Raw genomic sequence first — 20561 nt, forward strand, 5'->3', positions numbered from 1 at the left:
CGCGCGTCAGGTAAGCAGCGCCTTGAGTGGGCGGAAGTCTGTAGAAGGAAGTTCACTGCATTGCTTCTGTAATAAACTTAGTCCACAGCAACCTCAATGCCCATCGGCGGAGGGGCGGTTAAACACATCAGCGCATTATCACCCCGCCTTGAAAAAGAATGAATTCTTGCTCCAAACACCGACACTGTAGGATGTCTGATACAGTCTGTCATTCCTTCAAACAACACACATTCCTCAGACGTCTACTAGATGCGATGACATGCCAGTCACCGGCGTTGGGGGTTTTTTGTCTTGTTTGATGGAGCCACCAGGGAACTCCACCCATCACCGTTCTGTTCTTTCCTTTTCCCCTTTTTAGGGCCACCCCCACGGCAGATGGCGGTTCCTTGACTCGGAGTCGAATCAGAGCTACAGCTGCCGGCCCACACCACAGCCACAGGAACACCAGATCCGAGCCGCGTCGCCGACCTACACCACAGCTCGTGGCAACGTTGGACCCTGAACCTAAGTGCCCGTTGAGGGAGGAGTGGTTAAATACATCAGCGCACTGACATCGTCATTCAGGGAGGCCGGGATCGAACCCACATCCTCACGGACGCTAGTAGGATTTGTTTCTGCCATGCCACAGTGGGAACTCCCCACCAGTCACTGCTCTAGTCAAGGAACAACAGCAAGCAAAATGGATAAAAATCCCTCTGCCCTCAGGGGTTACATCCCAATGACAAAGTGAAAGGAGCCAGTGTCTGATTAACACGTAGTGTAATCCAATTATAAAACTTTCTCTTCCTCCCTACACACACCACACACACGCACACATTTTTACACCAAAGAAAAATGTCTAGAAGGATACACAAGCCACAAACAGGATTATTTCTGGGGCTAGGAAGCAAGGGAGATTTTTAACTTCTTCCCTTTTATACGGAAGCTTTTGGGAAAAGATATTTTAAAAAATAAGCACAGGAGGAGTTCCCGTAGTGTCGCAGTGGTTAAAGAATCCGACTGGCAACCATGAGGTTGCGGGTTCGATCCCTGGCCTTGCTCAGTGGGTTAAGGATCCGGCATTGCCGTGAGCTGTGGTATAGGCTGCAGACGCGGCTCGGATCCCACGTTGCTGTGGCTCTGGAGTAGACTGGCAGCTACATCTCCGATTAGACCCCTAGCCCGGGAACCTCTATATGCCATGCGAGCGGCCCTAGAAAAGGCAAAAAGACAGAAAAAAAAAAAAAAAAACCCACAGGAGTTACAAATCGGAAATGATCCACTGACCCACCATCAGTGGGATGGCTAAACCCCCAACAGGTGTACATCTGTCCAGAGGAACAGGCTGCACAGCAAACCCCACAACAATATGAGCAAATCTCACAGACTCAATGTTGAGCAAAACCATCCCGCCATGAAAGCAAGCCCGAGATGACACAAAATGAAGCTGCGGGGAGTGAGGTCCGAGGCGGTTCTCCCAAGGGGTTACTGACGAGGTGGTGGCATGTGGGCCCTTCTGGGGGTGAAGATGCCCTGTCCTGGTGTTGCCTACACAGGAAAAGCTGCGTATTTCAGAGGTGGGAGGACGTGAACTACAGCCAGTGGTGAGCTGCGGTTGGCGTGCACCTGCTCAGGGGGGCCAACTGGTAAGTGTTCAGCAACTTTTGAGCTGCCTCTTACACTCCTGTTACTCGACTGTCTCCAAGCAAAAGGAACAAGCAGGCAAGAATCAATGCTTCCTAATTACATTACTACTGGGGTTTTCACACCTGCTGTCTGTCCTGTAAAAGTACCATATAATGTTCCTTCTTCTCAACTCCACAGGCACTGAGATTGTGGAAGCAGCTTGAAATTGGCAACGGTGGGAATATTTATGCCATAAAAGTTGGGAAACACGGAGTTCCCATTGCAGTGCAGCGGAAACGAATATGACTAAGAACCATGAGGTTGCGGGTTCAATCCTTGGCCTTGCTCAGTGGGTTAAGGATCTGGCGTTGCCGTGAGCTGTGGTGCAGGTTGCAGACATAGCTCAGATCTGGTACTGCTGTGGCTGTGGTGTAGGCCGGCAGCTGCAGCTCTGATTCGACCCAGAGCCTGGGAACCTCCACATGCTGCTAGTGCAGCCCTAAAAAGCAAAAAAAAAAAAAAAAAAGAAATTGGAAAACATTACAGATCTGGGCTCTATCCCCCAAAGAACCAGTTGCTCAACCTTTACCAGCAAACGAGTGTTGACAGCTCAATTAAAAATAGGTAAAAATGAAGCATAACCTCTTTCAGTTTTATTAAACAATGATCATCTTAACAGAAATAAATGTTTTCTCTGGTTTTACACAGAGAGTGGTAAAAGGGCGAAAAAGCACCAAAAAAGCTTAAAAGATCCCAAACAATAAATACACGGAGCGACTAAGGACATCAACGAATGGGACCTGTTGACAGGAACATCCACCACCTGAGCAGCGGCAGAAAGCAGCCGGTTATCAATAGCACCAAAAGCCCTGGCCTCAGAAATGCCTGGCGGCTCAGTAGGTTAAGGATCTGGCGTTGTCAGGGCTGTGGCTCTGGTGACAGCTGTGGTACGGGTTCAGTCCCGGGCATGGGAATTTCCACACCATTGGCACAGCCAAAAAAAAAAAAATATATATATATATATAAAATAAATACATAGTAAGAAATGCCAGGAAGCTCTGGTCTAAAACATTCTGGAGATGGCAAAGGGACCAGTGAACTGAAAGAATTTATACACTGTAAACATTCTCTCTCTCTCCAGGGACATTTAAAAAAAACTCTGTAAGAAAAATACCTAGTTGGTGTCAGCTTCTAGTAAAAACGAGTCTTGAACTGAAAACGTTGAGCACATCATCTTTCGGGAGACCAAGAAAGAGGCACTAACAAGACTGCACGACACTTAGTGTCTCTCTCTCGGACCTTCGGCAGACACCACAGGGTGATTTGCTTTTTCTGGCCACACTCGTGGACTATGGAAGTTCCCAGCCCAGGGACTGAATCCGAAATTTTTTTTTCTTTTTTTTTTTTGAGTTTTTAGGGCCATACCTGTGGCATATGGAGGTTCTCAGGCTAGGGGTCTAATCGGAGCTGTAGCTGTCAGCCTACACCACAGCCACAGCAGCAGTGGATCCGAGCTGCATCTTGAGCCACAGCTCATAGCAACGCTGGATCCTTAACCCAATGAGCGAGGCCAGGGATCGAATCCGCAACCTCATGGTTCCCCGTCGGATTCGTTTCCACTGCGCCAGGACGGGAACTCCTGAATCTGAACATTTTTAATGAAAGTTTCATCGTTGGGGTTCCTGCCGTGGCGCAGCGGGTTGAGAAGCAGCTCGGGTCTCTAGGGAGGTGCAATAGCTAAAGGATCCAGCATTGCTGCCACTCAGATTCAATCCCTGGCCTGGTAACTTCCATGTACTGTGGGTGTAGCTATAAAGAAAAATCCCATTAAAAAACGAAAGCTTCATTGTTATTCAGAAAAATGAGCAATGTGCCTCGAAAATAAACCAACTGGTTTCCGCTTCTCTCCTGCAGCCTGGGCATCGCGGGTCACCGGCCACCCCCCGACCCCCGCCCCGCCTGAGGCTCCGATACCTGCATTGGAGAAACAGCAGCAGCCGGAGCAGTCCTCACCGGGATTCCACTCAGGGGGCTCCTGGGGGCCTTGGGGACAGAAACGTTCTGTCCGGCTCCACCTGCCAGGCAGAAAAATGGGCACGTGTCTGTGCTGCTTCGGCTCAAAAGAGAAACAACAGGGGCCACCTGCTACTCTCCAGGCGACGAAAACAGCTCCCCAGGATGCTGACGAGCTGTTGCACCTGCTCGTTCATTCTCTTCCTGTCTGAACCAGTGCCGAACTGGGGAAGGAGCGCGCGGGGGCGGGGGGGGGGGGGTTGGTCACGACAAGGGGCTGGTCTTGGACACACGAGGAAAAAGAAAGGTCCAGGTAACGAGGGGCCCACGGCGAGAAGGAACAGACACGACTGCAGAAACCACTCCTGTCAGCTCATCACCTGCCTGCAGAGACCGAACAGCATCCCTGGACCTGGGTTGCTTTCGGCATCTAGAGTCTCATCTTCATCCACTTTAGCCACAAACCACCGAGCAGAGACCACATCCTGCGATGAGCTTTTCCAAGACAGCGGGCACATGTGTTGCAACCAAGGGAGGAAACGCATCACATTCTGGATGCAGTTTCCTTTGGTTCCTTCTATTTACTGTGGGTGTGGATGTGCCGTCCAGAGATGTGTTTTGCTCGTGTGTAGGTGACAGTGGATAAAGGAGAGCTCGGGTGTTTCCAGAAAAAGCTGAGAATGCCCATGATGGGGGACTGGCAGCTCAGCACAGGTGGCCACACGAGAGCAGGCGGAGAGAAGTGCGGCAGCACGTGCTAGGAGCAGGGGGGCCAGGGGCGCGCTGCCACAGCTGTGCCATGGGTTCCCACCTGGCCTGGGGAACTTCTGCATGCCATGGGCGTGGGCCCCAAAAAAGGAAGGCCGGGGGTGCCAGCAAGAGGCCTCACTTCCCAGGAAATGAAGCCTCTGACTGACCCTGTACACTAATTCTCATGAGATGGTGAGAAGGCAGACAGGAGTGGCGTGGGGTGAACGGACAGAGAGGCAGAAAAGCAAGGTGGGAGGAGGTGGGAGGCTGAGCCCCCCGAGGCCTCACTGGAGCCACAGGTGGGTGGTAGCGAGTGTCCATGGGGCGACCTGGAATGGGCCGTGTGGTTGCAGCACCCCGGGCCACGGGTGGCTCAGGACAGCGAGAGACGGGGCCACGGTCTGCATCTGAGCTCTGCTTCTGCAGCGGAAGCACTGAATACCTGCGCGGCCCACGTCGAATGACTTGATGAGGGACTTCACGGTGGTCGCGGACTCCGCAGGCGCCGCGGGAGGTCTGTTCACGTAGACGCCGGGCCACCGGCTGGGAGCGTCCGCCTCGGAGGGCTCGGGCTCGTCCTTCGCGGGTCTGCACGGCAAAGAGCAAATCAGACAGAAGAGGGGCGGCCGCCCCGCGGGGGAGGGACCCGGAGGGAGACCACCAACGTGGGGGAGATGAACAAATCTGGAAAGAGAATCCCAGACCGAAAATGCCCTTTTCTCCATCAGCTTCGCTGCCAGTGTTTGCCGGACGTGTCTTCTTGGGAAGGGCCAGAGACGGCGTTCTTTGATGTAGGGTGACTGGACGTCAGCTCTAAATAAAAGCGGGTAAATCTACTTCGCACACTGTAAAAACCAGACACATGCCATTGATCGGGAAACGGCTCACTGTCCGGCGGGGATGCCAGGGGCCAGCCTGTCTGGGTCAGTCCCACCCGGGCCCGGCCCACAGAGGCGGGAGGGTGCCGTGTCCGGACCCGCCTGCAGCCGGGATTCCGGATAGCATTGAGGCTTCACCCGCCGGAAAGATGTGGCCAGGACCTGAGGTGGGCAGAGAGGCACCGGGCATTCGCGTTGTCCAGACAGAGGAAAGCAGAGGCGAGAGGCTGCTGCGGCTGGTGACTGGGGGCGGCTCTCCAATGGGACAAGAGGCTGCCTGGCTTCGGGGGCTCGGGATCACAGCAGAGGCAGCAGGTCCCCGGCAGCCCAGTTCACGGTGTTGTCCCCGGGAGCTCAGCCTGGAGTCTGTTTCTCCAGCAACCCATTAGGTGCCACAGAATCCTGACTCCCACTTGTGTGCCCCCGGGGCAAGGGTGGTAACTCTGGAGTAACGCCGCAGCTGTGCGTGAGGGGAAGCTTCCAGGCTCACCCACGCACTCCTGCTAAGTGGCTTCTGGGGTTTCCAAATGGGAGCAATGACCACAGAAGAGCCTCTGAAAGACAGACCATCTGAGTCAACCCCTCGAGCACGGCTTCCTCATCCAGGGGACGCTGATCTGTCATTTCACCTCCCTGTGAATCAGCCATCTTCCGATGTCTAAATCACTTTTTATTAGATCGAATTGCCACAGCTGTTTTGCAAGAAGATGACTAATTTATGAGAACGGCTCAAACAGGATACTCCTGGCAGTGTATTTTAATGAGGTCAGTGGAAGTTTAAAATACTTGTTTACTGATCCTTGGGAAAGGAATCCAGCTACTCGGAAGCTCCTGCGACTGAATTTACTTGCCCTCAGTTCTCAGAACTTTCTCCCATTGTTCTGCAATCAGTGCAAACAAACGAATTTAGGTGAGACAGAACCCAACACACTTCAATCACACCGCCCTACACGCTCATCTCCACAGCCTCTTCTTTTGAAAAAGCCTTCTCTTTCTTACCAAAAAAAACCCACAAAAAAACCCAAAAAACCGGTAAACTGATGACTTCCTTGGAAAGAAATATCAGGTAGGTATTTCAGAAGTTGGTGAGGGTTTTTGTTTTGTTTTGGGGTTGTGTGTGTGTGTGTGGCCATGACTGCAGTATGCAGAAGTTCCCAGGCCAGGGATCACATCCGAACCACAACAGTGACAACGCCTGGTCCCTAACCCACTAGGCCACCAGGGAACTCCAATAAAGTTTTTTTATTTGAACAGGGTTGGTTTTTGTTAGTTTCCTCGTTGTGTTACACGGTATAAAATGAGAGTGAATATGCAGAGTGAAATCTGGTTGCCGGTCCGAGCAGGAAAATCATCTCTTACTCCTGTCCCAGCCACTGTCAGGAGGGCCAGAATCAAAGTGGGTTCCTTCCTACCCGTCCGCGTACACGACCTGCCAGCTCGGGGCCTGGAGGGACTTAGGGTACCCCTCAAGGGAGGACATTCGCAAAAACCCACTTTCATTCCACTCCGATAATTTAGTAAAACAGAGACTCCTACCTTCTTCTGAGGTGTCCCCTCGACTACCTCAGTTTCTCTGTGATTCACAACATCCAAGGATAAATAGGACTCATTTTGACTCCATAACAAAATAGCAGAGATGCAAGAACCAAAGCCCCGCCTCCAGCCTTCAGGGTTCAAGGGCAGCACCCACCGCCAGTCTGCACGGCTACCCGAGCAAGACTCAGGGGGAGAACATGCTGCAAGCTGCTCAAGTGTGTTAGAGATGAGGCTGGACTGAATCCCCACCGGGCTATGTCACAGTGTGGGGGGTGTGCGTGCGTGTGTGTGTGTGTGTGTGTGTGTGCGCGCGCGCGCGCGCGCAGGGAGTCACAAAACAGCCTGAATTAAAGAATCACAGAAGACAGTCGCGGACAACGCTGCTGATTTACACCAGCACTTTAACCAGAAACAGGCACACGGGCCCTTCCATGCGAGGCCGGTGCCAAGCCAGCAGTAAACGAGGTATCCCTTCCCCTCTTCCCCGGGGAGAGGAAAGGCTGCCCCTGCATTCTTCAGAGATAACGAAGCAACACCCAGGTGCGCAGCCGGGCATCTCTGAGGGCCCGCCAAGGGGTACACACTTGTTTGGGGTCAGCTGCTGTCTCCTAAGACAGACATGAGACTTGCACGCCAGCCTGCAAGATAAAAGTCACACGTGCAGCCAAAGGGACCCTGGAAATCCCTCAAGTCACCCCAAGTGCACGGTTGTGCCAATGCCACTGGGCAAAACACCATCCTCAGGGCGCCGCCTGGAGCACTTTCCTGAGCTGTGCACACGCGGCTGATTCTCAGGCGCAGCCCCAAGAGCCACCTCGTTCGGGGATGGCGGTCAATCAACCGCGAGAACAAGGTGAGTCTTCCGTCTGCTCCCAGCACGTGCAAGGGCGATGACGGCAATTTCCACAAAAATATGTGTACAACGTAAACCACCATCAGTGGCAGAGCCTTAAAGACATGATCAAATTTAGTTTTTCCACCAAAACTCTGTTAAGTTACGACCCCTGATTTTAGACGAAATTCTTGACGGAGGTCACAAGGCTTGCATGTGTGGTGAAACCTTGCTGTCTGGCGTGGCTTTCTCAGCGTCTCTGCACGACGTGGCTGTCCTGTGATAGGAACACAGGGCTCTAAAAACAATAGTAAAGCCGAGGGGGTTTCTCCTCCAAACACGTTTTATGTGTATTTAAGAAAAATACTACCGAGGAGTTCCCGCCGTGGCTCAGCAGACATGAATCTGACTGGCATCCATGAGGACGCAGGTTCGATCCCTGGCCTTGCTCAGTGGGTTAAGGATCCGGCGTTGCCGTGAGCTACGGAGTAGGTCGCAGACATGGCTCAGATCCCACGTTGCTGTGGCTGTGGTGTAGGCCAGGCGGCTACAGCTCCTATTAGACCCCTAGCCTGGGAACCTCCATATGCCGCAGGTGCGGCCCTAAAAAAAGACAAAAAGAAAAGAAAAATACTACTGATGTTCGTTTCCTTATTTTTATGCAGTACTCTGCTCTTAGGAAGCGGCAACCACAGCTGAGAACGATGGCCACTTGCAGGTGAGGTCCCCTGAGGCACCGATGCCCGAGAAGGGTGCCCTCGCAGGAGAGTCCCCACTTGCTGGCTGCCATCCACCTCCCCTCACTGGGATTCAGCACCGGACGTGCCCGCCTCTGTGCTCTTCTCTTCTTTTCTCTGTTTTCTATTCTTTTGGGCCGAGCCCACACACAGAAGTTCCTTGGCCAGGGATCAAACCTGAGCCACAACAGTGACAACGCCAGATCCTTAACCCACGGCACCACCAGGGAACGCTTTTCTTTTCTTTTTTTTTTTTTTCCATTTTTTGCCCACCCTGAGGCATATGGAGTTCCCAGGTCAGGGATCAGACCCGAGCCACAGTTGCAACCTATGCTGCAGTTGTGGCAACGCTGGATTCTTTAACCCCCTGTGCCAGGCCTGGGATTGAACCCGCGTCCTGGTGCAGCAGAGATGCTGCAGATCCCGTTGCACCACAGTGGGTGCACGGGGACTCCTTTTTTAAAGTGCTGTCTAATCCCTCTGATGCCCTGTTCTCCTTGTTTGGTTACAGAACAGAATCTTTATGTGTTGCTGGTTTTCTGTGGCTCTTAATGTCGTCGCAGGGGACACAGCTTGGTGTTGGTGTCAGCACTGATCCATGGACGTGTGGGTGCTGGTAGGTAATTATTATCTGGGGGGTGTCTTTTTTTGGTCTCTTCTTGGGCCGTGTCCACAGCATATGGAGGTTCCCAGCCTAGGGGACCAATCCGAGCTGCAGCTGCCAGCCTACACCACAGCCACAGCAACGCGGGATCCGAGCCGCGTCTGCAACCTACACCACAGCTCATGGCAACGCCGGATCCTTAACCCACTGAGTGAGGCCAGGGATGGAACCCGCAACCTCATGGTTCCTAGTTGGAGCCGTTAACCACTGCGCCACGACGGGAGCTCCACGTGATTATTTTTAAAGTACTCAAAGGTTAACTCTGTTTCGGAAATGGCAGACTTCACAATCGGCAGACTACATTTGTACAGAAGCCAAGTCGTGCCAACCACGTGCTCTCAATGGCACTTTCCAGAACGACTGAACGAAGCCCAGCTCGGGCCCCTCCTGATGCCACGTGCTCAGCCTGGGACTCCCCTCCAGCACTGGCTCTGTGACTGAAGCCTGGCCGCCTAGACCTGTCCCGCCTCTGGCCGGGACCTGTCCCCCTCTGTCCTGCCTCTGCGCCTTGGCTCGTTCTAGGTCCTTTCCCAGAAGGCCACCTTCTCGAATTGTTTCTTATTAGTCGGCGCAACACAATTTAAAAGGACTCCGCAGCCCCACAGTGAGACGGACGGAAAGGAGGCGGTGATGTGTCTCAGGGGCCTCTGCACGTCCCTTCTGAATTCAACCGGGCATTTCTACGACGGCAAAAACAAGCAGGACAAGACGGCAATTTGACCACAAGCCTCTTCACACCCGAATCCCGACACTCAGAACCACAGGCTTATACTGTAAAGATCCCGCATCGGCTCCAGAAGCGACAGAGAGATGGCACGTGTGTGCCGTAGGCGCTGAAGGATTTCGGCTGCACTGAATACGCGGGGACATGAAGAGACGACACGAAGGGCCGACCCCACGCCCCGGCACAGAGGATGGAGACGTGGGAAACCACCAGCACCCCTGTCCCCGAGGACGGGGCTGGGAGCCGTGCCCGAGGTTAGGTTACACAGGGCAGTCAGGCAAAGGGCCAGTGACGCCAAGACACGACTGTCCCAGGAGGCTGGGGGGGCTCTCCCAGACACAGGATGGTAGCAGAAAGGGACAAGCGCCTCGGGACACCCCGACACAGACAACCCCAGAAGCGGCTCCCACACGCCAGCTTCACCAAACAGAAGAAACTGGACCCAGTGAAGCTCCCCACTGGCGCCTCTGGTCTGTACCCCTCTGCACTTCTGTCCCCTAAAAGCAATGGAAATTTACTTTCAAGAGCCTCCCTTCCAGCTTAGGAGATGAGAAGATTTTAAGAGAAATCGGGCAGAGCAAGCACAGACCTCGGCAGAACCTAGGGGCCCTGATCCTGGGCAGGTGACAGGTCCTGAGCCACTTTTACCCAAGAAGCAGGGACAGGTGGCAGGCAGGTAGAGCCCCAACCTGCAAGTGGACTTCACACAGAAAATGAGGAGAAGGGCTACACTCAAGGGGGAGTGGACATCTGTCCACACAGGACAGGGAAGAGGTGTGGACGCTGAAGAGAAGCCTTGAGAATACAATAAAATTCAAGGAACTGTACAAAGATGACCATTTAAAATGAACGGCTGAGGCAGTGGCTTAGTGGTAACGAACCCAACTAGTAACCAGGAGGATGAGGGTTCGACCCCTGGCCTCACTCAGCGGGTTAAGGATCCGGCGCTGCCATGAGCTGTGGTGTAGGTCGCAGATGTGGCTTGGACAGGACCCGTAGCCTGCAAACTTACATATGCCGCACATGCTGCCCTAAAAGGCCAAATAAAAATAAAAACTAAAATGAACGGTCGAGTGCAAAACAATACGCCATCAGCAATGATGCCGTGACAGTAGTTTAAAGCAGGACCAGGGCACGAGAAAAAGGAATGGAGGCGAACGGGAAAGTCTTCCAGAAAACAGTGAAATGAACGCTGTGAAGGCGGGATTTCAATTCAGTGGCAAGGGACCAGGCGGTAAGAAGTGACGCTGGCTGCCCGCCCTCCCGTCGGACTAAATGACGACAGCCGACCAAAGCCCTCAGTGGGTGTGCATGTGCACGCGCGTGTGTGCGCGCGTGTGTGTGTGTGTGTGTGTGAAACAGATGAAGAAAACCTGACAGCCTCCTCGTACCAACATCAGGGGCGAGGAAACCTTTGACAAAAACGAAAAACCCCGAAGGGGTTAAAGGGAACTCCTAACAGACTGTGTGATATAACGATATAAAATTTTCCACGCCAAGTGATAAAGCCAAAAGACCCCCAACATCCTGGGAGAAACACACATGCCTAATAAAACACTGATTCATAAACTGACCAAAGAGTCAGCTCAGTGAAGAAATAAACAAAAGCGCTAAACTAGCAATTCTCAGGAGAAAATGCAAACGGTTAACCTATCAAAATACGCTCAGGGAAATGCACGCATAAGTACAAAGGAGACACTGTTCTTTGCGGACCCTACTGGCAAAAATTAAGATGAAAAACTGCCAGCAGCCGCTGCAGTGGGGTGTCAGCAGAGACACTCGCCTCAAGTACAGTGTCATCTGTCTCAGGTATGTAACCGGCCACACCCATTGAAATCTTAAGTATGCATATTCTCCAAGGCAGCAGTCGCACTTTCAGGAATCCAGCCTTGTAAAATTAAAAACAAGTCCGTAAGGACATGTGAATAAGGATTGTCACCATGGAATTATTGGGGGGAAATGCTAGAATCTGTAACTTGAATACCCACTGGGGGGATGGTGTTGGGACATTCTCGGACATGCAGCTTGAGAATGAGTTAAATTCACACATATCCACCTGAACGATGCCCAGGACACACCGCTGAGAAACGTGAACATGCAATACTGTACAGAATACAATCCCATTTTTTTTGGCTTTTTAGAGCTACACCCACGGCATATAGAAGTTCCCAGGCAAGGTCCTGAATCGGAGCTGCAGCTGCTGGCCTACACCACAGCCACAGCAATGCCAGATCCCTAACCCACTGGGCGAGGCCAGGGATGGAACCCACATCCTCATGGATACTATTCAGGTTCGTTACTGCTAAGCCACAACAGGAACTCCCATTAGCAATAAGAACCCAACTAGTATCCATGAGGACGCAGGTTCGATCCCTGGCCTCCCTCAGTGGGTTCAGGATCTGGCATTGCCCTGAGCTATGGTGTAGGTCTCAGACATGGCTCGGATCTGGTGTTGCTGTGGCTGTGGTGTAGGGTGGCAGCTGCAGCTCTTATTTAACTTCTAGTCTGGAACTTCCATATGCCACTGGTGTGGCCCTAAAAAGAAAAAAAAAATCAACTTATGGGAGTTCCTGTTGTGGCGAAGCAGGTTAAGGATCCAACTGCAGCAGCTCAGGTGGCTGTGGAGGCACAGGCTGGATTCCAGCCGGGGAACTTCCATATGTCTCGAGTGCAGCCATTAAAAAAAAAAAAAAAAAAGAATCACTTCACGCAGAATTAGCATTTTTTGCTCCTTGCCCTCTTGTTCTAATAGTGAAGTCATTTTTAAAATCGCATTTTCCTTTAAAAGTTGAGCTCCTTTCTACAGCCTGTCCCGAAAATGCCACTGGCGTCTGCCCTGATTCTAGCCACTGGACGTGGCTTTCAAGTTCTGAACCTGCACGTCCTGGGGGACTGAGAAGAAAGCCACATGGAGGCCCTGCGGGAACGTGGCCCAGGATGAAAAACCAGGCAACAGACTCTCCTAAGTGAGGACGCATTTATTGAGCGCTTCATCAATGCCTACATAGAAAAATACTCATCCGTCCCCAGAGAGAGACGGCTCAAGGTACGCGGGGCAAGCACGGCTGTGCGTGTGGAAGCTGAGGGTGCATTGTTCCCACTGTCTCTCTTTGAAAGCACCAGCCAGTGAATTTCCCATCACCCCAAGGACTCTGAGTCCGAGGCGAAGGGCCCGTGGTGAGCTCCGGCCCCGCCAGGACGGATCCCGTGAGAGCCAAGCGGAACGTCGCCCGGGACTCTGGGCCCTCCGGAGTGACAGCCACGGCGTCCTTCCGAGTTACACGAAGGGCATTCCTGCTCCTCATCTTCCGTGGGTCACACAGCGCCGCCCGTCTCCTCCAGCCTCGGGGTCCCGCAGCTGCAGTGGCTTCCGCCCGATGCGGCGCCCTCAACCCGACCCACGTCGGCACAGGTGCCGGGACTTCCAAGGCTCTCAAATCCCACTCTGAATCCTGGCTCCCTCTGAATTACACGCTTCTGGGTTGGCAAAGTGTGTGCACTTCCAGGGCGGGTTCTGCTGGTGTTCATGGCTCTTGCGGCGGCCGCTGTCCGGGAGCACTCGCGTTCCACTCTGTACACTTCTCCGACCCAGTGACGTTGTTTGTGACACATCAGCCCAACGTCTACTTACACCGAACCCCAAAGAGAGGCTGGAGATCAGCCCAGAGCGCGGCCGTGGCTTGTTTCAGACGCGGCAAAGAGGCCAGACCCCAGCCTTGGAGAAATCATATCTGGACCCAGAGGAAGCAGAACTTTTGAGCGTCTGGGACGTCACGCAGAGGGCTTCCTCTTTTGCCTAAAATAGTGTTGATTCCAAGCTTGTTGGAGGCCGCATTCAAAAGGATGCATAAACATCAGCTCCAGAACATAAAGCCTGAGCCTGGGCTGAGCCACCGATGCCACGGCCCTCGCCCGGCACCAGGGCTGTGCCGGAAACGTGTTTTCACGACAGGCCTGTACTTTGTGGGGTTTTTTGAGGACAACTTCATTTTATGTTCCAAATAAAGGTGCTGAATCTTCTGAGAAGAAAGGAGGAGAAGAGGGGGGAGGGGAGGCTCATCTTGGTGCAGCATTGATCCCCAAAAGCAAAAAAAAAAAAAAAAAAGGCCAAGGGATGGATGGCAACGCTGCTGTGACACGGCAGGTGCTACCCGGAGAGCGTGTGGGTGTTTCTAAAGAGGGCATCTCTCCGCCACACACTCCCCCTTTCATTCAGCCAAGGCTGCGGTTTCCCGTCCTGGCAGGGCTGGCAGTCTCGTCCGCACCCGCTCTGTTAGCTGACGGAGACCACGGAGCTGCAAGAGAGAAACGGGGAGAGCTGGCAAAGGGCTCGCTTCAGGCAACCCCACCTCAGCCTGCACCACCGGCCGCAGCCGCGGGCACCGGCCGCGGGCAAGCGCGCAGCAAGGACGAGGACCGACACGTCTCAGCCTCGACTGCTCCAATCCGTTTTGGAAGTCACGGGTCTCCGGACAGAGAAAATGCCAGAGTCGGGATGCCACGGGAGGCTCCTCCCACCACACCTTCGCCCACGGCAACGGTGTTGGTTGGCAGAGACGTCCAGGACCGACGCCCTCAGGCCCCCAGGAGGGACCGAGGCCCTCTACGGTCGAGTCGAGGCCAAAAAAGAAGAAAGAGAAAAAAATAATTTCTTCCTCTATTACCGTCTACAGGCTACAGGCTTTAGGGGAGCTCACATCCACTTTTTGAAGCAAATCCGAAAAGACGGGGGAGCAGGGAGCAGACCCCGCTCTTCAGAATGAGAGGTTCTCTCTCGCAGGCCGTAAACGCGTCGACACTGTGAAAACATCAGAGCTGTGGGGGTGAAAGGCGTGTGTCTGCCCGATGCCAGAGACCCCGTCTCCAGCCCGAGGCCTCCGACGGCTGAGGGCACGTGTGTGACGTGTGCTGGGACACCGCTCGGCAGCCCCTCCACCGGGGCCGGGGCGCCGTGTCAGAGCGTCCGCGGGGAGCGGCGGGCGGTCACCCCGGTGACCCAAGAAGCGAGGCGTCCACTTCCCACCCTCCCGACCAGGGACAGCTCCGGACACCCAGCGAGCGGCCACGAGACATTACAGCTGCAGGAAGGACACACGGGGCGCACAGACACGGCGGACGCGAGGCGCGAGGCGGCAGGCACGCGTGCACACAGAGTCGGAAGCCAGCTCGAGTCTGCTCGCTGCAGAGGGGACAGCGGGAGGGCCGGTGGTGCAAGCGGGACACACTCTGGACCCGAGACGTTGTACTTCAGAAAGCAGTACAGTGAACCAGGCGCGGACAGCAGCGTGTTGAACTCGTGAAGACGCCTCCCTGCGCGCTCACTGCAGTCACATGATAAATACGGCAAAAATCAAGGAAGTCCCCATAAAGCGTGGTCGTCACTGGTTCAGAGTAAGAGGAGACACAGGGCTTCTGGGCTACGGCCTGAGCGCCGGTGTCACGCACGTCCCACCAGCATCCTTCCTTAGAAAGGCTGCACGCGGCCCCTCTGAGCCCGAAGTTGAGCTGCACGTAGGTTCCCTGAATCTGCCAGGCGCAGGACGCCGCTTTTCAGGAGAAAGTCTGATGCTTAAGTTCACTGTACTTCTCTTAATGGTTCAAAATGAGCGGCAGCCAGAGGTGAAAAAGTTACTCACTGGCCTTTCATCCCGTAACTTGTCTGTCTGCGAAACGGATCCCTCCCTCGTCCGCAAAAGCTACGCTGGCTTGTTCAGATTCCTGGAAGGTCCAGAGGTGGTCCGCAGGCCAGTCACAGAGTTGCCGCTGTGTCACGGGCGGCCGGAGGACTGGCCGGGGAGAGGGGACAGCGGGCTCGTGCCCTCTGACCCTCCATCAGAGCACGGCCGGCCCGTCAACAGCCTCCAGGACAGCAGAGCGTCGGGGCCGTAAAACCGACCTACCCTGAGCTCCTCGTCTAGCGGGTCAGTCTGGGAAGAAAGCCTTGCCAGCTGGGGGCAAAGATGAGACAGACGCCTCATTTCCCATGCATCTTACCATCAGTTATTCTAACTACGAAAGAAAAACCCCTCAGGTCTGAAGAAGGCTGAGCCGGGTTTCAGAACCATCAGACGCTATGTTGGTAACATTCCACCTGGTTTTAGTTAGTGAATTCTTGGTAACAAAGGCTAATGTGGCTTCACCCCCAGGGCCCTCGCCTGCCCGACGCCGGCCCGTGTTCTCAAGAATGTCACCTTACAAGAGGGCGAGGCAGCTCCTCCGACGTCTCCACTGACGTGCTCTGCCAAAGCTCTTTCTTAACCTCCTCTCGGCTGTGCTTGGACCCCATCAGAGAAGCCTCTGCGAGTCCCTGGCTGTAGCTGAACCAAGAACGACCTCTGAGTTCTCGTTAGACGACTGTCAAAGTCAAGTCGCGTTTCCGTCGAGAACCCCGGACGCCAAGGTAAGGAACTTTCCAGTGGCCAGCTGGTTAAAAGGGCAGCTTGCCGGAGCAGGGCCACGTCAGACCAGAACCCAGGCTGGCAACTGTCCGGAGGGCTGCCCCTGGCTATGAGCACCCAGAGGCCCACCGACGCCTCGAGTTTCAGGAACAGACCCTGCTCTGAACTGGTGTCAGTTCTGGGATTGTGCAAGGTTCGTGGTAAGGGATTAAACCATTACATGTGGGAGGTAGGTTTACAAGTCACTGGGAAATCATAGGAGAAACTCACTGTGGTGGGGGTTTTTTTTTGTGACATGCATCTGAAGATGTAGGATTGTAGCTCCAGGGGCCCTAACTGTCAAGAGGCACACACGCTCCCTCTGACGTCAGGGCTTGAGTTGTACGATCTGACCTGCATCTTAGAATCTATGTAAGAAATGCAGCAGTTCAGACAGGGACTTATGTGGGGCCACCTCGGAATCTCAGGCTGGCCCTAGAGATTCAACGTTTGTATGAAGCCACGCGACTGACGCCGTGGTTCTTCTTCAAAGACACACAAGAGAAAAGCGAGACAAGTGGACAAATAAACAAAAGCAGACGCGCAAGCAACCCGGATTGACCTGGGAGTCGCCTCCTTGGGAGCGCTTTGAAACCTCCTTTTCCTCCGCGGCGCCCTCACCTAGAGCTCCTGTCCCTGCTGCAGCGGCTGCAGGGTCCAGGCCTGACGGCAAAAGCACCACCCTGACGCGTCCAGGAGGGAGCCGTGGACCGAGCTACGCCTCTCATCTCAAGTGGCCCCTGGAGGCTGTTTTACGTAAAGGGCCGGGGGACGGACTGAAGCAAGCGTGGGGAGGGAATGAGAACACAGCTGAGACGACGGGCCTCCAGGCACCGCGGCGAAGCCCGTGACGCCCCAGGGCGCCTGGCCACTGCCACCCTAGAGAACCAACCATCCAAATCTGCGTGCAGAACCCACTGGATCTGAGTTAAAACCCTACCATCCTTTATCCTGAGGGACAGCTGAAAACTCACCGTAACTTCCTGGGAACCAGAGCCTCAGTGGGACGGACCCTGTTCCTGAGCGGGGAGAGACGGCCCGCGCCGGCCGGCTCAAGTCCAGATGCTCTCCCGCCCTGTCGTAAACCGTTTCAGTGGAAAAGCACAACCAACTCTGAGCTCCCTCTGGGAACGGCTCCCTCTGAAACCCATCAGGAAGGGCTCTCTGGGGCAGCATGGCCTAGACGGACGGCAACGCCGCCCCAGGCAGACGTGGGTTTTCCACGCTCACTCGTCTTATAAAAAAGGGGGGCTGTTTCCAGGTCTTTGTGAGGGCGCCCAGGGGTGCTGCTAGGAAGCAGGTCCTGGGCTCCAGTGAGGGTGATGTGTCAAGGTGCACCGAGCAAGAGTGATGCGTGTCCCTGCCCCCACGCCCCGAGGGATCTGCCTGGAGCCCTGGTCCCCGTGAGCCAAGAGCTTCCCATCAGCGAGGACCAAGGCGACAGGTGCTGGGTGGCACGTCCCAGCTGTGGGTCAGTTATACCAGATGTGGGGCCAGTTATACCAGCTGGTGGGTCAGTTATACCAGATGTGGGGCCAGTTATACCAGCTGGTGGGTCAGTTATACCAACTGTGAGGCCAGTTATACCAGCTGGTGGGTCAGTTATACCAGATGTGGGGCCAGTTATACCAGCTGGTGGTCAGTTATACCAGCTGTGAGGCCAGTTATACCAGCTGTGAGGCCAGTTATACCAGCTATGAGGCCAGTTATACCAGCTGTGGGTCAGTTATACCAGTTGTTGAGTTAGTTATACCAGCTGTAGATCAGTTATACCAGCTGTGGGTCAGTTATACCAGTTGTTGGGTCAGTTATACCAGCTGTAGATCAGTTATACCAGCTGTGGGTCAGTTATACCAACTGTGAGGCCAGTTATACCAGCTGGTGGTCAGTTATACCAACTGTGAGGTCAGTTATACCAGCTGTGGGTCAGTTATACCAGATGTGGGGCCAGTTATACCAGCTGGTGGGTCAGTTATACCAACTGTGAGGCCAGTTATACCAGCTGGTGGGTCAGTTATACCAGTTGTTGGGTCAGTTATACCAGCTGTAGATCAGTTATACCAGCTGTGGGTCAGTTATACCAGCTGTGAGGCCAGTTATACCAGCTGGTGGGTCAGTTATACCAACTGTGAGGTCAGTTATACCAGCTGTGGGTCAGTTTTACCAGATGTGGGGCCAGTTATACCAGCTGTGGGTCAGTTATACCAGATGTGGGGCCAGTTATACCAGCTGGTGGGTCAGTTATACCAGTTGTTGGGTCAGTTATACCAGCTGTGGGTCAGCTATACCAACTGTGAGGTCAGTTATACCAGCTGTGGGTCAGTTATACCAACTGTGAGGCCAGTTACACCAGCTGTGGGTCAGTTATACCAGCTGTGGGTCTGTTATACCAGCTAGTGGGTCAGTTATACCAACTGTGGGGCCAGTTATACCAGCTGTGGGTCAGTTATACCAGCTGTGGGTCAGTTATACCAACTGTGAGGCCAGTTACACCAGCTGTGGGTCAGTCATACCAGCTGTGGGTCTGTTATACCAGCTAGTGGGTCAGTTATACCAACTGTGGGGCCAGTTATACCAGCTGTGGGTCAGTTATACCAGCTGTGGGTCTGTTATACCAGCTAGTGGGTCAGTTATACCAACTGTGGGGCCAGTTATACCAGCTGTGGGTCAGTTATACCAACTGTGAGGCCAGTTACACCAGCTGTGGGTCAGTTATACCAGTTGTGGGTCTGTTATACCAGCTAGTGGGTCAGTTATACCAACTGTGAGGTCAGTTATACCAGCTGGTGGTCAGTTATACCAGATGTGGGGCCAGTTTTACCAGCTGTGGGTCAGTTATACCAACTGTGAGGCCAGTTATACCAGCTGGTGGGTCAGTTATACCAACTGTGAGGCCAGTTATACCAGCTGGTGGGTCAGTTATACCAGTTGTTGGGTCAGTTATACCAGCTGTAGATCAGTTATACCAGCTGTGGGTCAGTTATACCAGCTGTGAGGCCAGTTATACCAGCTGGTGGGTCAGTTATACCAGCTGTGGGTCAGTTTTACCAGATGTGGGGCCAATTATACCAGATGTGGGGCCAATTATACCAGCTGGTGGGTCAGTTATACCAGTTGTTGGGTTAGTTATACCAGCTGTAGATCAGTTATACCAGCTGTGGGTCAGCTATACCAACTGTGAGGTCAGTTATACCAGCTGTGGGTCAGTTATACAACTGTGAGGCCAGTTACACCAGCTGTGGGTCAGTTATACCAGTTGTGGGTCTGTTATACCAGCTAGTGGGTCAGTTATACCAACTGTGGGGCCAGTTATACCAGCTGTGGGTCAGTTATACCAGCTGTGGTTCAGTTATACCAGCTGTGGGGTTTAGTTAATACCACCTGTGGGGTCAGTTACACCCGCTGTGGAATTAGTTATACCAGCTGTGGGGTTGGTTGTACCCTGGATGGGGACTTAGTTATATCCTGGCTAGGGAGCTAGTTATACCAACTGTGGGTCTAGTTATACCAGCTGTGGGGTTAGTTATACTAGCTCTGGGTCCAGGAACACCAGCTGTGGGGTTAGTTATACCTGACTGGGGAGTTAGTTATACCTGGCTGGGGAGCTAGTTATACCAGCTGTGGGGTGGGTTATACCCTGGATGGGGAGTTAGTTAAACCTGGCTGGGGAACTAGATATCCCAGCTGTGGGTTAGTTATATGCCAATCTGAGTGGAGGCAGAAGGGCAGAGGGAGCTTGGAGGGGAGGCGACCCCTGCGGCAAACACACCCTTGTCACGGCTAGAGCTCGGACGTTCTGAGAAGTGAGCAGGCTGTAAGGAGGCCCGAGGTGACCCACCTGCCCCGGGCCTGGGCGTCCCCGAGCGCCCGCTGCAGCCTGGCGTTCTTCTCCTCCTCCTCCAGCAGCCTCCGCCTGACGGCGCGCAGCTCCTGCTGGGCCTCGCACTTGATGTCGTTGGCCACGACCACCGCCGTCTGCAGGTCCGCCTGGAAGCGCCGCCACTCCTCCGTTTCCTCCTGCAAGAGCAGGGTCTCGCAGTCAGGGCTGCGGCCCGCAGGCCTGGGAGGCCTGACTCTGCAGGCATGGGGAGGGCGCTCCGAGTCCTGAGCCACCTCCCTCCCGCCCCCACGGGCCCGCAGCCCGGGGCCCTGGCTGCACGATGCTGCTCTGGGAGGCAGGTGGGAGGGTCAGAGCCTCCGAAGCTGGCAGCACAGGGAGACGGCCCACCCCGCCGTGACTGCACCTTGATCTGCTTCGTCAGGGTTTTCAGCTGCCTCTCCAGCTCCGACTTCTGCTCCTCCAGCTTTGACACGTTGCCTGGAAAAGAACAAGGTGGGCAGCTGGGGAAAGGGCAGGACTCCAGGGAGAGGCCCTGGCTGCTGCC

General features: G+C 54.2%; 1 protein-coding gene across 6 annotated transcripts in view; it reads right to left on the reverse strand.

Moving 5' to 3' along the window:
- Positions 1 to 20561, reverse strand: part of SPECC1 (sperm antigen with calponin homology and coiled-coil domains 1) — a 236919-nt gene that overhangs the window by 58180 nt on the left and 158178 nt on the right. For 5 of the 6 annotated variants that reach the window (XM_047758555.1, XM_047758552.1, XM_047758551.1 and 2 more), the window contains 4 exons: positions 20421 to 20494; positions 20015 to 20193; positions 4811 to 4956; positions 3580 to 3680 (listed from right to left, as the gene is read on the reverse strand). In XM_047758555.1, coding sequence (XP_047614511.1) covers positions 3580 to 3680; positions 4811 to 4956; positions 20015 to 20193; positions 20421 to 20494 — 500 coding nt within the window. Of the gene's footprint in view, positions 1 to 3579; positions 3681 to 4810; positions 4957 to 12702; positions 14035 to 20014; positions 20194 to 20420; positions 20495 to 20561 lie in introns of those variants that run through there. The other variant, XM_047758556.1, reaches the window with a different exon arrangement.

This window comes from Phacochoerus africanus, chromosome 14 (assembly GCF_016906955.1).
Source record: "Phacochoerus africanus isolate WHEZ1 chromosome 14, ROS_Pafr_v1, whole genome shotgun sequence".
Lineage (NCBI taxonomy): Eukaryota > Metazoa > Chordata > Mammalia > Artiodactyla > Suidae > Phacochoerus > Phacochoerus africanus.